General features: G+C 42.1%; 2 protein-coding genes across 2 annotated transcripts; both read left to right on the top strand.

The window, feature by feature from the left end:
• The first annotated feature begins 2,509 nt into the window (after positions 1-2,509).
• On the top strand, positions 2,510-6,677 carry LOC108441449 (interferon alpha-inducible protein 27-like protein 2A). The gene is made up of 4 exons (XM_017720981.2): positions 2,510-2,768; positions 2,982-3,017; positions 4,764-4,925; positions 6,355-6,677. The coding sequence occupies exons 1-4, from the start codon at positions 2,756-2,758 to the stop codon at positions 6,570-6,572; spliced, it is 429 nt and encodes a 142-aa protein (XP_017576470.1). The 5' UTR covers positions 2,510-2,755; the 3' UTR covers positions 6,573-6,677.
• A 2,094-nt stretch (positions 6,678-8,771) lies between these two features.
• Positions 8,772-14,568, top strand: LOC108441448 (interferon alpha-inducible protein 27-like protein 2A). The gene is made up of 4 exons (XM_017720980.2): positions 8,772-8,863; positions 9,054-9,089; positions 10,934-11,095; positions 13,939-14,568. Exons 1-4 carry the CDS (start codon positions 8,857-8,859, stop codon positions 14,082-14,084), a joined length of 351 nt encoding a protein of 116 aa, XP_017576469.1. The 5' UTR covers positions 8,772-8,856; the 3' UTR covers positions 14,085-14,568.
• Positions 14,569-14,902: the final 334 nt, after the last annotated feature.

Raw genomic sequence — 14,902 nt, 5'->3', positions numbered from 1 at the left:
AAGATGGCTGGTGTCCAGTTCAGGCAAAGAGGCAGTTGTAAAAAACTACCTAAAACAATTTATTTTATTTAGAACTTTTTGAATATGTATTCAGTGCCTGATGCTCTTTTGGTGGTTGAGTTTGACATCCCTGCTATATATATCTCTGCCATATCTGCAGTTAAGCCTACAAGATCAGTAGCTAATACATTATTGGCAAAAGTTTTCACTCACCCCCCCAAATCATTGAATTCAGGTGTTCCAATCACTTCCATGGCCACCGGTGTATAAAGCCGAGCCCCTAGTCCTGCAGACTGCTTCTACAGACATTAGTGAAAGAATGGGTCGCTCTCAGGAGCTCAGTGAATTCCAGCGTGGTACCGTGATCGGACGCCACCTGTGCAGCAAGTCCAGTCGTGAAATTTCCTCACTACTAAATATTCCACAGTCAACTGTCATTGGGATTATAACAAAGTGGAAGTGACTGGGAACGACAGCAACTCAGCCACGAAGTGGTCGGCCATGTAAAATGACAGAGCGGGGTCAGCGGATGCTGAGGGGCATAGTGCGCAGAGGTCACCAACTTTCTGCAGAGTCAATCGCTCCAGACCTCCAAACTTCATGTGGCCTTCAGATCAGCTCAAGAACAGCGTAGAGAGCTTCATGGAATGGGTTTCCATGGCCGAGCAGCTGCATCCAAGCCTTACATCACCAAGCACAATGCAAAGCGTGGAATGCAGTGGTGTAAAGCGCCGCCACTGGACTCTAGAGCAGTGGAGACGTGTTCTCTGGAGTGACCAATCAATCTTCTCCGTCTGGGAATCCGAGGGATGAGTCTGGGTTTGGCGGTGTTGCCAGGAGACGGTACTTGCCTGATTGCATTGTGCCAAGTGTAAAGTTTGGTGGAGGGGGGATCATGGTGTGGGGTTGTGTTTCAGGAGTTGGGCTCGGCCCCTTAGTTCCAGTGAAAGGAGCTCTTAAAGCTTCAGCACCAAGAGATTTTGGACAATTTCATGCTCCCAACTTTGTGGGAACAGTCTGGGGACGGCCCCTTCCTGTTCCAACATGACTGCTCACCAGTGCACAAAGCAGGTCCATAAAGACACGGATGAGCGAGTTTGGTGTGGAAGAACTGGACTGGCCTGCACAGAGTCCTGACCTCAACCCCATAGAACACCTTTGGGATGATTTAGAGCGGAGACTGTGAGCCAGGCCTTCTCGTCCAACATCAGTGTCACCAAAAGAAACAGCCCAAAATTATGTGGAAAGACTTCTGGTTCCATTGACTTCCATTAAAAGTAAAGTGTTTTTTCTTTCTCCTGTAAAGTTACTAATTTGGAGATACGAGGTTTTGATCCAACAGCAGCGAAATACAAATGAAGTTCTATGCTTTAATACAACTATTTTAATGTGTTCTGTATATTAAGATGAATTAGAACCCGTGCAAAAATGCACCTGGTATCATAGCAGATTATTAAACTGCACTCAAATGGAGAAAGCTGCAGAGTCACACATGCTTCTGTAGTACTTCAGGGGTTCTTTAGTGAAGAAAATGGCTCTATAGAGAACCATGAGCACTCAAAGAACCCTTTGCATGATTTAAGGGTCCTTTGCATTGTTAAAGGGTTCCTTACATTGATTGAGAATGTGCTGTGAATGGTTCTATATAGAACCTTTTTGAAAATGGTTCTTCTGCTCTTACGATGTCAAGCCTGTAACAATAGAAGACCCTTTTTTAGTGATATATAGAACCCCTTTCAAGAAGGCTCTATATAGAACCATATACAGCACATTCTCCATTAATTCTCTAGAACATTTTCATGATACAAAGAACCTTTTAATCATGCAAAGAGTTTGAGATTCATGGTTCTTCTGTGGAACCATTTTCTTTACTAAAGAACCCTTGTAGAACCATCTTTTTAAAGAGTGTACTTACAGTAAGCCAGCACCTTCTGATCTAAGTAGGTGTGGTGGTTTCTAATAAGATATAAGTTCACTCAGGTACTGAGGGACGAGGCCGTTCAGAGCTTTTTTATATGTCAGTAAAAGAATTTTGTCCTGAATTTAACCAGTGCAGGTTTGATAAAACTGGGCTGATAAGCTCAAAGTCGTCTTTTAAGCATTAATCTTGTTGTAAATGTTTCTTTTTTATCTTTTTATCCCAAAACCCTGAAATCGTACATCGCAGTTGCAAACCTGAACCACCAGAGGGCAGAACAAGACAGTGTTAATAAGGCCAATCAACTCGAGAAGAAGTGCAGAACGTAAAAACAGCTTTGTGCTCATTTCGCCACTCATAACTTCGATCACGGGTTAAAAATCTGGGTTTTATGTGAAACGGTTCGTTCTGGTGATCATAAAAGCGCAGCAGCTGCGAGTATCATGGGGTAGCGGAATTCTGAGCTGCTCAAGTGCAGAGATTTAAAAAAACACAACTGAACTACAAATCCCATGGTTCGGTGGGGACGCCGCACCGTAGAATGTGTGGTCGTGACGTCATCATCCCAACTGGAGTTGTAGTCCTTTCTAAGGAAACGCTCGTAAAATGTTTACTTCATGTTTTTACCGTCAGTTAGGCATTTGGGACATCGAGTCAGTGTGAAATATAGCAGAACACCGAATACTGACACGGCACATCACGTTATACAGTCTGCAATGTGCATGACGACACGGCAAACAGCAGCGGGCTTCCTGATAAGTTTCGATTTCCATCCTATATAAACTGCCGAAGCTGTTGTGAGAATCAGTTGGGTGTTGGAGCTGCGAGCCTTCAGACATGAAGAAGAAGAGTAAGAAACGCCTTTTTATCCTCATAAAGCCTGAGCACTTTAGGATTTCGAGCCAAAAGTGCGTTAAGACTGTGTGAAGATATATATAAGATTTTATATATAGGATTATATATCATATACCCTACTCTAAACTGTTGTAATGTTTCGCTGATTTTCTTGCCCACATGTTATGTTATGATATATTTTGTTTATCTGTTCATTTCCCCCTTTCAGAGCTGTTGACCGTGGTTGGGGTTACAGCAGGTGCAGGTAAGGTTTCAAACATTTTGACATGTAGGTTCTGCCCAGTGAACTGCAGTGTAGCATCTGTCACTGTAGAAAAGCATCTATCAGCATGAGAAGTGAGTTTATTGGGCTCTTCTCTTCTCTTTTTGGGATGCTTGGGTCTAAATCGCTGAAGTGAGAGGTGAAAAGGTGAAAATGAAAGAACTAAATAGTAAAAAAGAAGATGGTTTTCCTCACAGACGCTCTATACCAGAGACATTAGAGTGCGTACACTGAACATTTCACTTTAGTGCCTGAGAATAAGAAAAATAAGTAAATAAAAGTAGGAAAGTTCTATACTCACAAATGTCGCTGTGGGGCCATATTATAGAAAAGTCTGAAATCTTCCCTGTTTAGTCACCATGACAACTTTCGTTAGGACTGAATTTAGGACAGAAGCTATTACAGAATGACAGTTATTAAGTTGATAATCTTATCCATTAACTCCAGATAAGAAAACAGTATTACAGAAACATCCTAACTAGACAAACTCTCCTAAATTCTCTGCTAACTTTAAGATAAACCCCAGAGAGTCTATTTATCTACACATTTATCTACACTGAAAATGGTGCTTTGACTAACAGCATTTTACATTTTATTGCCTAAATTTTATTACCATTTGATTACTTTTGTGTGTTAATGTTGATGAAAACCCGTCAGATTAAATAATACAGTGATGGTGCAAAAAAGGATGGAAAGATGAGGAGACGGAGCTGAACAGGTGTCTGTTGATTAGGAGGAATAACGTCAGTGCACTTGGCTGGAGCGTTTGGGAAATGAAACTGAAACCGCGGAGCAGTGACTCCCTGATAAACAGCACGAAGCACTGACGCAATATTTCTTGGGACCACATCTTGAACAAATAGTCCAGCAGCACTGCTGTGCCTGATACACTCGTATCAGCACAACGCACTGTCAGTGTTACTGCAGTGTTACTGCTCTGTGAGGGTCCATGGGGGTCCTGACCACTGAAGAACAGGGTAAAAGGGGGTAACAGAGTATCAGAGAAACAGATGGACTACAGTCTGTAACTGTAGAACTACAAAGTGCAGCTATACAGTAAGTGGAGCTGATAAGATGGACAATGAGAGTAGAAACAAGGAGGTGGTCATGATGCCTGACCGGTGTATATTGAGTATTTTACAACAGCTTTAAACATCAGATTTCACAACCGGATCTATCTGTTTTACAATAACGAGCCGAGCTGCCTTGAGTTTTTGAACCTTGAGTCCTCAGAGTTTCTTGGGGAAACCCTCACTTCACAGTTGTGAAAGCATGGGACATTATTACAGTACAAGTCTAAAAAGCAATATTATGCTGCTTTAGGGGTTCAAACCAGCTCTGTACATATTTTCCCTTTGTGCACCTCATTCCACTTGTGTTTTAATGGCATGCCGCCAATATGGCCAACATTTGGCGAGGGAAGCGATTCGGCACACTGTAATGAAAACGTTGACAATATTAACTGAATTAAACATAAAACATACAAACTCTAAAACAAGCATGTGTAGGTCTGTAATACATTCAAATGATTTCAAAGCACAGATCTTTTCATGTATACTTTATTTTTAGCAATTAGACAATCCTAAAATCCAGGGGGTGCTGCCGTACCCTCAGCACCCCTACGTCCTGCATCCCTGGGGTGGATCGTTGTTTTTTTACTCTTTTTATTTTCTGTGAATGACTGGAGTAAAACCGGTGTTTAATGATGCTCCACTTTTCTGTTTGCAGCCTCTGCAGTGTTGCTGGCTCCTGTTGCTCTCACAGCAGCTGGTTTCACCTCCGCAGGCATCGCTGCCGGTTCACTAGCCGCCAGCATGATGTCCTCAGCTGCCATAGCCAACGGGGGCGGAGTCGCTGCCGGCAGTTTGGTGGCTGTTCTTCAGTCAGCAGGTGGGCCGCTGCATCATTACCAATCAGTCCTTCAGTTAATTAATATGTTTGCTGTACCAAAGATGGGTAAACATTTTGTACAGCGGAACGAAACTGGAAGGCTAAATGAAAGAGAAGACCCAGTGCAGCTTCACTCCTCCTGCACTCTTAATAGAAGAGAAACAGAACAGAACAGCAGGACTGCTGATACAGCACTTCACTCTGCTGCCTGGCATGGTTAACAACAACAAAAAGAGGCAGCTACTAAAGTTTGTGTCCACACAGAGCAAATATTCCCATTATATATGTACAGCTTCTGACTTTTGCATAGGCCTCTGAAGACGTGCAGCATTCTGTAGTAATTATTATAAAATTAGTAGTATTTAGCTCTCGTCTTTCACTTTACATTGTGTTTTTTTTTCAGTAGTAAAATAATCTGATAATGAATATTCAACTCAATTTGTAATTAAAAATAAAACTTCATCATAATCCTTGCACTTTCAGCTCACAGACGCTCCAGACTGTTGAAAAAGTATCTACAATTTCACGTTTTCAAGGTCTTTATAAGTAAGAAGTTACAAAATTTTGCAGACGCTGGGTAAATTTTTGATCAGAAATGATCCATAGATATCAATTCTCTGTTAGCATTTACATGTCAAACAATGGCTTATCCGAGAAGCCCAGGGTCTCCTGAAAATAACAGCATATTATTATCAAGCGTATCACTTGCTTATTGTACTTAAAATTGACCCAAAATACCAACAAAAAAGCACTAAATCTAGGATTCATGGGTTAAGCCATTTCTCTCTATTGGAAGCTTTTATATGTAATGTTCATAATGCTAAAATAGTGGAAAATCTGGAAAAAAAAGTTTTTGCCTTACAAAGCCCTGCATGTATCTCTCCATCATGAATGGATTCAAATAAATGCACTAAAATATATTTTAAGCCACAACTTAATCAAAACCTATCGTAGGACAGTGTGTCAGACATCAGGCAGGGTATATCTAACCGTTTCATGTAAGAGCTTTTAGAGGTGGACGTCTGGTTCCTATCACCACCGCTGTGAACAATTCTGACTCTGTAGTTTCTCTACAGTGAACCATTTCACACTAGACAGACAGACAGACAGACAGACAGACAGACAGACAGACAGACAGACAGACAGACAGACAGACAGACAGACAAGCCGACAGACAAGCCGACCACACCACATCGGTTTCATGACTTCACCCAAGCGTTGTGGCACAGCACCACTCTCAGGATCGTTTGTTGTTGTTGTTTTATTCTTCCTATGTAAATGCAGCATTAGTGTTGTGTATAGAGTGTTAGTATAGTGCGCTAATGTGCTACATCTTTTAAATTTGATTAACAAATAAATTCAAGTTTCAGTTGATAATTTAATTGATCTTTTGCTCTGAAGCCAAAAATTGGTCTACTCTGCTCCGCAGGTGCTGCAGGCCTGACGGCAGGTATGACAGCAGCTGTAGGATCTGTAGGTGCAGCGGTGGGTGGAGTAACTGGATGGCTGTTTGGACGTGACAACAAGCCACAAAAACCTCCTTCCTCTCTCCCTCCAGACCACAAGAGTGAATCTTCTTCTAGTGACGATGAGGATGACGAAGAAGGTCTTATCAGCTGGTCTCCTTCTACAGAGCTGCAGAAGTGATATACAGAGTCTCACGATGAAACCTTTCGTGCTTTTGTGCACCACAACACATTTGGGCTCTTCATTTTGTAGTATTGTCTGTCAAAATAAACTCTGAACCTTTAAGACGTGCCTCGTGTCATAATGTGGAACAGGTCATGTCTCTTAAATGCTGTATCCCAGTCAACAGTCTGGGACTGTGGGCTGGAGGTTAGGGAATTGGCCTTGTGACCAGAAGGTTGCCGGTTTGATCCCCAGTGCCGACAGAACATGAGGTGTCCTTGAGCAAGACACCTAACCTCAACTCATCTCCGGACACTGTGGATAGGGCTGCCCATCGCTCTGGGCAAGTGTACTCACTGCCCCCTAGTGTGTGTGTGTGTGTATGTGGTGTTTCACTTCACAGATGGGTTAAATGTGGAGGTGAAATTTCCCTGTTGTGGGACTACTAAGTCTCACTTAAACTGCCTATTTTTGCAGTTTTCCCATTATTCAGTGGTTAAGATGTAAGTCATTCAGAGTGGTTTGCTGTGACATGCTTCATCCTACAGAAGCTAACTGACTTAGATTTCTTTACAGTGGTGCTGAAAGGAACCAGAGGTCACAAATATAGCCATTTTATATACTATCCAAAAACCATCTAAACTACACGTGTCTGAGTTTTTGTATGCAGTAATAAAATACATAACATAAGTGCTGAATCTGGGCGCTGTTTCACCTCCCAACTCTCCTCCCGACAACACATTTTAGGCCAAAAGCTGATCTGCAGCCTGTCATGAAACAATGTCTCTGGCTTCGGGGCATCTTCAGTACCATTTCCTACACTGTTAGAAATAAACGTTCTGTGCAGGTACATTTTTCATCCATCAAGGTACTAACAATGTAAATGTTCCCTCAAAGGTACAGCAGTGGTTTTAAGTTCCACTTGTGAACTTAAGTAAGTTTTTCCAGGTGAAAATGACAAATTTGTGCCTTTTCATAACCGAATGTTTTAAAGCAGATCAATAAAATAAAAAGCCTGGAGGCGAGGCGGGGTGTGTGGAGTCAGTACAGCTTAGAACAGATCAATTCAGTGGATCATGGTTCAGTTACGAAGGTACTGAGATGAACCCTTGAGGGTCCAACGGCAGCGACAAGAGGGGCACTGCCCCAGTGACAGTTTAGTACCTTTATTTCTGAGTGTACAGTAACTCTAAGTAAGGGATATTTTGGAGGTACTAATTATTTTAAACTCCTCAGACGTCTGGTTCCTAACACCACAGTCCACTTCGTAGCTAAAAGTGATGGTCCTTCAAGGGTTCTTCAAAAAAGAACACTCAGAGAACCTTTTGTGCAATTAAAGTGTTCTTTAGATTGATGGAAAATGTGTTATAGATCGCTTTATATAGAACCTTTTTGAAAAGGGTTCTATACAGCACCAAAAAGGGTTGTTCTATTACATTCTTGACATTGTGATAACAGAGGAACCCTTTTTGGTGCTACATAGAATATTTTGGAAAAGGTTCTACACAGAATCATCTACAGCACATTTTTCATACATGCTGACTTGTCTGGGCCTCAAAGATTATGACTTGTGACTCAACTTGAGACTTATTCGGACTCGGGACTTGAACTGGGACACGGCTGCCTTGACTTGGGACTTACTCTGAGCTTGTTTATGAGGAGCCTGGCCTCTTCCTATTTCCCCCGTTATGTCAAGAACATAACTGCAAAACTCCAGAGGACGCCTCCGAGTGAGTCATCAATAAATGAGGGTGAATTGAGCTAAATGGCTAAAAACGAAAAGTTAAAATAGTTTCTAATCTCTCGCCCAGAACTTTCCTTTAATTTTCTAAAGCAGAAGTTTGTATTTCATCTAAAAAAAAACAAAGAAAACCTGTAGGTTCCCTTTTTCTTCTACAGCAAACGGGTTTTGGGCAGTAGGACGCTATAAATGTTCAAACATTTATAAACTTATGCTTTTGCTTAAACGCTCCAACTCGCTCGGGAGCGCCCTCTAGAGTTTGAGGAACCCGGAGGACAGAGCGGTCATCCTCCCCTCTACAAGTTCTCTGGACTTGATGAATTCGCCTTACCAAACATTACCTTTTCATTTCAAAACTCTCCGACAGGTCTGACACTGCGATGACAGTACAAAACAACATTAATAAGGTCAGTAAAATACAACTGAACTACAAATCCCATGGCGCAGTGCTGGCGCTTCGAGCGAATATGTGGCCGTGACGTCATCCGCGTGACTGGAGTTGTAGTCCGTGTCCGTGATTGTTATTGACAGTCGGCGTGTGGAAGCTGTGAGCCTCCTAACATGAAAAGTAAGTGTCAGAAACGGCTTTTTATTCTTATAAAGGCGAATGTGGAATGAGTTTGAGAGAAAAAAGCATCAAGATACGACTGTATTTCCATAAATATGCTCTTAGTGTGGGGCGTTGTGCTGTTTTCCTGGCTGTCCACAACGGCCCACATGTTTTGATGCCATTTTATCTCTCCGTTTTTCCCTTTCAGAGGTGTTAGCTGCGGTTGGGGTTACAGCTGGTGCAGGTAAGGTTTCTGAAAAATAAAGCTGTTTGACATAATGAACCACAAACCTTTTGACTCATAGCTGTTATGCATTATTCAAGGGTTCTTTAGTGAAGGCTATGGGTCTGTTTAGTGTCAAATACAGAATAATTTCATGCATAACTGGTTATTTGGTGAGATGGTGCTTCAGATTGATTGAGAATATGTCTGTGGCTCTGTATAGGACCTGGAAGGGTTCCTCTGTTGTTATGATGCAAAGTCTTTTTCAAGACTATAGAAGTGCAGTGCAGCGTCTGTCGCTATAAAAGAGCATCTCTCGGCATAGAAAGTGAGGTTTGCTGGTTTGCTGTGAGTAAAAATAAAGAAGTTAATAGAAAACAGTTTTTGTTTTCCTCACAAACACACTAGAAAAGGGACACTAGCATTTGTACACTTCAATTAAAGTAAGTCAATATAATCAAACTAATTAGTAATCATGAAAGAACCCTTTAATCATGCAGACGGTTCTTTGAGTATTTTTTCATATACTGTGTCTGTAAATATATATATATATATAGCTACAAAGTGCAGCTATACAGTAAGTGGAGCTGATAAAATGGACAATGAGCGTAGAAACAAGGAGGTGGTCATGTTAAATATATATATATAATATTTATTTACACTATATTTCCCAATGTATTCACTCATCTGGCTTCACATGCATATGAATGTGAGTGACATCCCATTCTTAATCCATAGGGTTTAATATGATGTCGGCCCAACCTTTGCAGCTATAACAGCTTCAGCTCTACTGTGAAGGCTTTCCACAAGGGTTAGGAGTGTTTATGGGAATTTTGACCGTTCTTCCAGAAGTGTATTTGTGAGGTCAGACACTGATGTTGGACGAGAAGGCCTGGCTCACAATCTCCGCTCTAATTCATCCCAAAGGTGTTCTGTCGGGTTGGGGTCAGGACTCTGTGCAGGCCAGTCAAGTTCTTCCCCACCAAACTGGCTCATCCACATCTTTATGGACCTGCTTTGTGCACTGGTGTGCAGTCATGTTGGAACAGGAAGGGGCCGTCCCCAAACTGTTCCCACAAAGTTGGGAGCATGGAATTGTGTAAAATCTCATGGTGCTGAAGCTTTAAGAGTTCCTTTCACTGGAACTGAGGGGTCGAGCCCAACTCCTGAAACACAGCCCCACACCATAATCCCCCCTCCACCAAACTTTACACTTGGCACAATGCAGCCAGACTGAGAAGCGTGATTGGTCACGCCAGAGAACACGTCTCCACTGCTGTAGAGTCCAGTGGCGGCACTTTACACCACTGCATTCGATGCTTTGCATTACGCTTGGTGATGTAAGACCTGGATGCAGCTGCTATATATATATATATATATATATATGTGTGTGTGTGTGTGTGTGTGTGTGTGTGTGTGTGTGTGTGTGCGCGCAAATGTTTGTTGTAAGACAGATAGCTCTGTTTCTGAAATCTGATTGGCTGAGCCACATTCACATCCTTTGCTGTTGCGACATAACACTGGTAAACACATTATTAAAACAGTGTGATGGTCATGGAATAATATTCGACTGGTTTGTTGTTCGTCGATCCTACTGTAAACAGACTATGTTACTTTCACACTGTATTAACTAATATTAATAATATATTCGATGATTTATTAAACAGTAGTGTATTTTCTTATATGGAATTTGATTATTAATTTATCAGCTCTGCTTCACATCATATCTATTATTTAACATAGAAAAATCACTTGGATAATTGCTTTTTTACACAAACACATACGTTTTCTCTTTTATTTTCTATAAACAAGTCAAGACAATAGAAGTGGCCTTGCATAATTCTCTACTTTTCTGTGTCTTGCAGCCTCTGCAGTGTTGCTGGCCCCTGCTGCTCTCTCAGCAGCTGGTTTCACCTCCGCAGGAATCGCTGCAAGTTCCGCAGCCGCCAGCATGATGTCCTCAGCCGCCATAGCCAACGGGGGCGGAGTCGCTGCCGGCAGTTTGGTGGCTGTTCTTCAGTCAGCAGGTGGGCCGCTGCATCATTACCAATCAGTCCATCAGTTAATCGGTTAATCAGTATGCTTGTGGTAGCAATGCTGGCTTTTTTACAGTGCTTGTTACATTTTTTACAGTGGAATAAAACTGGATGGCTAAATAAAAGAAATGACACAGTGTAGCTTCGAACCTCCTGCACTCTCCTGCACTCTGTTAGAATCAATTAAACAGAACTTGAACAGAAACTAAACTAGTCAGTCTGTTATGCAGGACTGCTGATGCAGCACTACATTCTGATGGCTTGCTAGTTAGTAAGCTGGCACGGCTAACAGCAACAAAAAGAAAGGCACTGATTGTAAACTATAAACTTTATATCCAGGCAGTGCAATTATTCACATGATTTACGTACGACGTCTGACCTTTTTATAAGCCTTTTGTAGGCTGCCATGCCCATATTAGGAACCCTAAGCCTATTGGAGAAATTTTCGATTTTGAAAATTGATGCTGTAAAAACGCACAAAATGTTTTGTTGTATGAACTTTTTCTCTCCAGAGACAGAATCGGTCAGATGCTCATGGTTAAAATCCCCAGAGGCTTTAAAAGAGGCTTTACTATTTAAAGGAAATTCCACAGACATAGTCAAGAAACAGGTTGTAGAACCAGAATGGAGCAGAAACTAAAAGGAATGTACATAAGCAACAAATCCAAGCAGGCAGTCCAAAAGGAAAGGCCAAAAATCAGGTAGACAAATACAAGTCATATCGTTCTATCTCTAGAGAAAGAAGCAACACCTCGCAAGGATCTCATCTAAAGCCCAGGCGTGAATACTAAACTGAAGCTATGTTCACATTACAACCCTCGTCGCTCAAATCCGATCTCTCTGACACGATGGTGAATGAAATCTGTCGTTAATGTGATGAACCGGCTCCTGAACTGACCCTCATGAGCTCATCCTACTCAGTAACGTCACGTCACTGAACCACTGCATTATCAGCACAAACTAACGAGCAGAACGAGCTTCGCTGAGAAGATCATTAACTCTGATCAGCTCTCAGCTTCATTATTAGAGCCAGACGACGGAGACAAAGGTGAGATGAGCTGCTTTTCCACCGTTTACAGGCTTTAACGTCTGTTCGGCACTGTTGCCATGGTAACGCTGAACGATGGTGCAGTGGGATAAAAGCACATTGAGTTCTGATCTGAGCGTCACATTAAGGTCACATGGCCTCGAATCAGATATGCATCCGATCAAGGACCACATATGAAAGTGACTCAGGTCGGATTTGGGGCAAAAAAATCGGATTTGTGCCACTTCAACCTGGCAGTGTGAACGCAGTCTAACAAGCAGCATAATGAAGCTGGTCGATGATTGGTTGATGGTTGTGGTGTGAGTCACTTGATCTCCCAGGGAGTTCTGGGAGATGGAGTCCATGGAAGAGGCAGGGTTGGAGGGATGCGTGACACCGAACTTGACTGGGTACTTTTCATTATGAGGCTGTTAAGGAAAGGAAATGTGACTATTTCTACATAGATGCTGCTAACGCTCTTGCACATTGTAATTATGTTGTATGAAAGTAAGTCTGCTATTCAGCTTCCTCACTATTAAATACCAACACCAGCTGCTCAGACTGTTGGCTACCACTGCCTAAGCAATTTAACTACCACACTTAACAAAGCTTGTTGGCTTGTGTAGGGTAGTTTACTGAGGTTAACAGCCTTTTAATGTCAGTGCACAGCAGGGTTTATGCTGCAATTACATATTGGAAGTTGCAAAGCTTTTATTTCCCAAGAGTGGTGGCTGGAAAGTCTCCCACCCTGAGTAGACAGCTGGACACTCCGTCAAGAGTTCAAGAGGTTGATTTTTTTATAGTTGTGATGTGCTTCCAGTGTTGTACAACAAAGAACTAAAAAATGACTGAGTGTCCACCTGCCTTTTTCCACCTTAAAGCAGCATTATGTAATATTATTTTGTTAAAACTAGAAGAAGTAGCATTACTGAGTATGCAGAAGAAAGAAGACTGATTGGTGGTTGGTTAGTGTAGTGGTTAACACCTCTGCCTTCTACGCTGTAGACTGGGGTTCAATCCCCCACCTGGGTAAGCCCCCTACACTATACCAATAAGAGTCCTTGGGCAAGACTCCTAACACCACCTTCGCCTACCTGTGTAAAATGATCAAATTGTAAGTCACTCTGGATAAGAGCGTCAGCCAAATGCCGTAACTGTAAACTGATTTGGCGTTTTCCAGACCACGTCATATGTTTTTATGTATTAACGTCATACGCACAAGCTTGAAAAGAAGGCCAGGCTCGATGCGTAGGTCTCAAATGCCAAATCAGCCTTTTACTGATGAAGATATGAAGACAACAGTAGATAATTCACTCACATTCTCAGAAGACGTGTCCTTCGCCAAGTTTTGACCGGGTTCTCTTCGAATATGCTTTTAATACACTCGCAAAAGTCAGATTTATCTGATTGTGGGGGCCCAAATCACAACTGACTTTGCAAAAGTTCTTCTGTATGTTGCATGCAATTACATATTTCCACCAGAGAGGCCTCCAAATCCCCAGATCTTACATAGTGTTGCTTTAAATAAACAACTGCTAAAGCTTTCCTCTCATAATCCGTCATTTCACTGGTGACGCTTACCATGGCAATGTTTTCATGGCTACGTCCCGTCAGTGGTGGCACACACGTTCAGTGTTAGTATCGTGTATTAATGTATTGCTTGTTCTCTGTGACTGTAGTTAATGTACAATTATGTTGTGGTTGTAGATGATCATTTAATTGACCAATAAATTTGCTGTAATTAATAGCTTTAAAAAAATCCTCTGCCTGCAGCAAGACGTAAAACTTTCTTCACTCTCTTCCGCAGGGGCTGCAGGCTTATCGGCAAGCATGACAGCGGCTGTAGGATCTGTAGGTGGGGTGGTAGGTGGAGCAGCTGGTTGGTTTCTTGGACGTGGCAAAAAGCCCCTAAAACCTCCCTCCATTCCGCGCTTCTTATCTCCCAAAAACTGATCCCACCAGACTGAATCTTCATCCAGCAGAGATGAGGATGAAGACAAAGTACCTTTAAACTCCTTCCAGCCAGCTGCGGAGATGATTTGCAGTATCTTAGCAATGAAACTTCTCATATTTTTGCTTGACACAACACATTTAGACGTTGCATGACGCAGTAAACTCTGACACCTTAAGATGTGCCTCGTGTCATCATGTGGAACAGGTCATTTCTCTGAAATATATAAATAGAGATATCCCGGTCAGCGTTCAGCCATTGAGTCAAAGCTGATATCATATACATGACCATAATTTAGAAGTTCCACCTATTCTTACAGTTTCTTCATAAGTGATTTGCCGTGAAATGATCCGTCCTAGAGAAAGAAATCTTTACAGTAATGATTAATAAAATAACGGAAAATGTGGGCACTGTATTACCTCCCAACTCTCCTCCCCTTACGCATACATTTTAGGCCAAAAGCTTATATAAATCTGTCATAAACCAGTGTCTCTGTGATCAGGCGTCGTCATTACCATTTCATATAGCTTTACATGAAGGAGTGTGACACCACTGGTTCCTATCACCACAGTTCTCTCCACACTCCAATCCCAATTCCTATTTTTACCCCTACCCCTTGTTTTCGAATGTCAGCTTGCCTCTTAGAGAACCGAGTTACAAGTTGTAGTGGTTGAAATCTTCCCTATAAAATGGGACCCTCAAGTAAAGAAGAACGTTACTTCATTATCAGGACACTAGCGCTGCTCTGTAGACCCTGCCAGTCTGCAGTGACAGCAGAGGAGGGTAAATTCAGCAGTGTATGACTGAGCAGCTGCTCCCC

The sequence above is a fragment of the Pygocentrus nattereri genome, chromosome 5 (genome assembly GCF_015220715.1).
Source record: "Pygocentrus nattereri isolate fPygNat1 chromosome 5, fPygNat1.pri, whole genome shotgun sequence".
Classification (NCBI taxonomy): Eukaryota; Metazoa; Chordata; class Actinopteri; order Characiformes; family Serrasalmidae; genus Pygocentrus; species Pygocentrus nattereri.
Note: the sequence above shows the minus strand (reverse complement) of the source record. Positions and strands in the feature narration are given on the sequence as shown.

Excerpts from the sequence above, each read along its gene's own strand:
- LOC108441449 (XM_017720981.2), top strand. Across the intron at positions 3,018-4,763 it reads TGGGGTTACAGCAGGTGCAG|CCTCTGCAGTGTTGCTGGCT; the intron begins GTAAGGTTTCAA and ends TTCTGTTTGCAG. Across the intron at positions 4,926-6,354 it reads GGCTGTTCTTCAGTCAGCAG|GTGCTGCAGGCCTGACGGCA; the intron begins GTGGGCCGCTGC and ends TCTGCTCCGCAG.
- LOC108441448 (XM_017720980.2), top strand. Across the intron at positions 9,090-10,933 it reads TGGGGTTACAGCTGGTGCAG|CCTCTGCAGTGTTGCTGGCC; the intron begins GTAAGGTTTCTG and ends TGTGTCTTGCAG. Across the intron at positions 11,096-13,938 it reads GGCTGTTCTTCAGTCAGCAG|GGGCTGCAGGCTTATCGGCA; the intron begins GTGGGCCGCTGC and ends TCTCTTCCGCAG.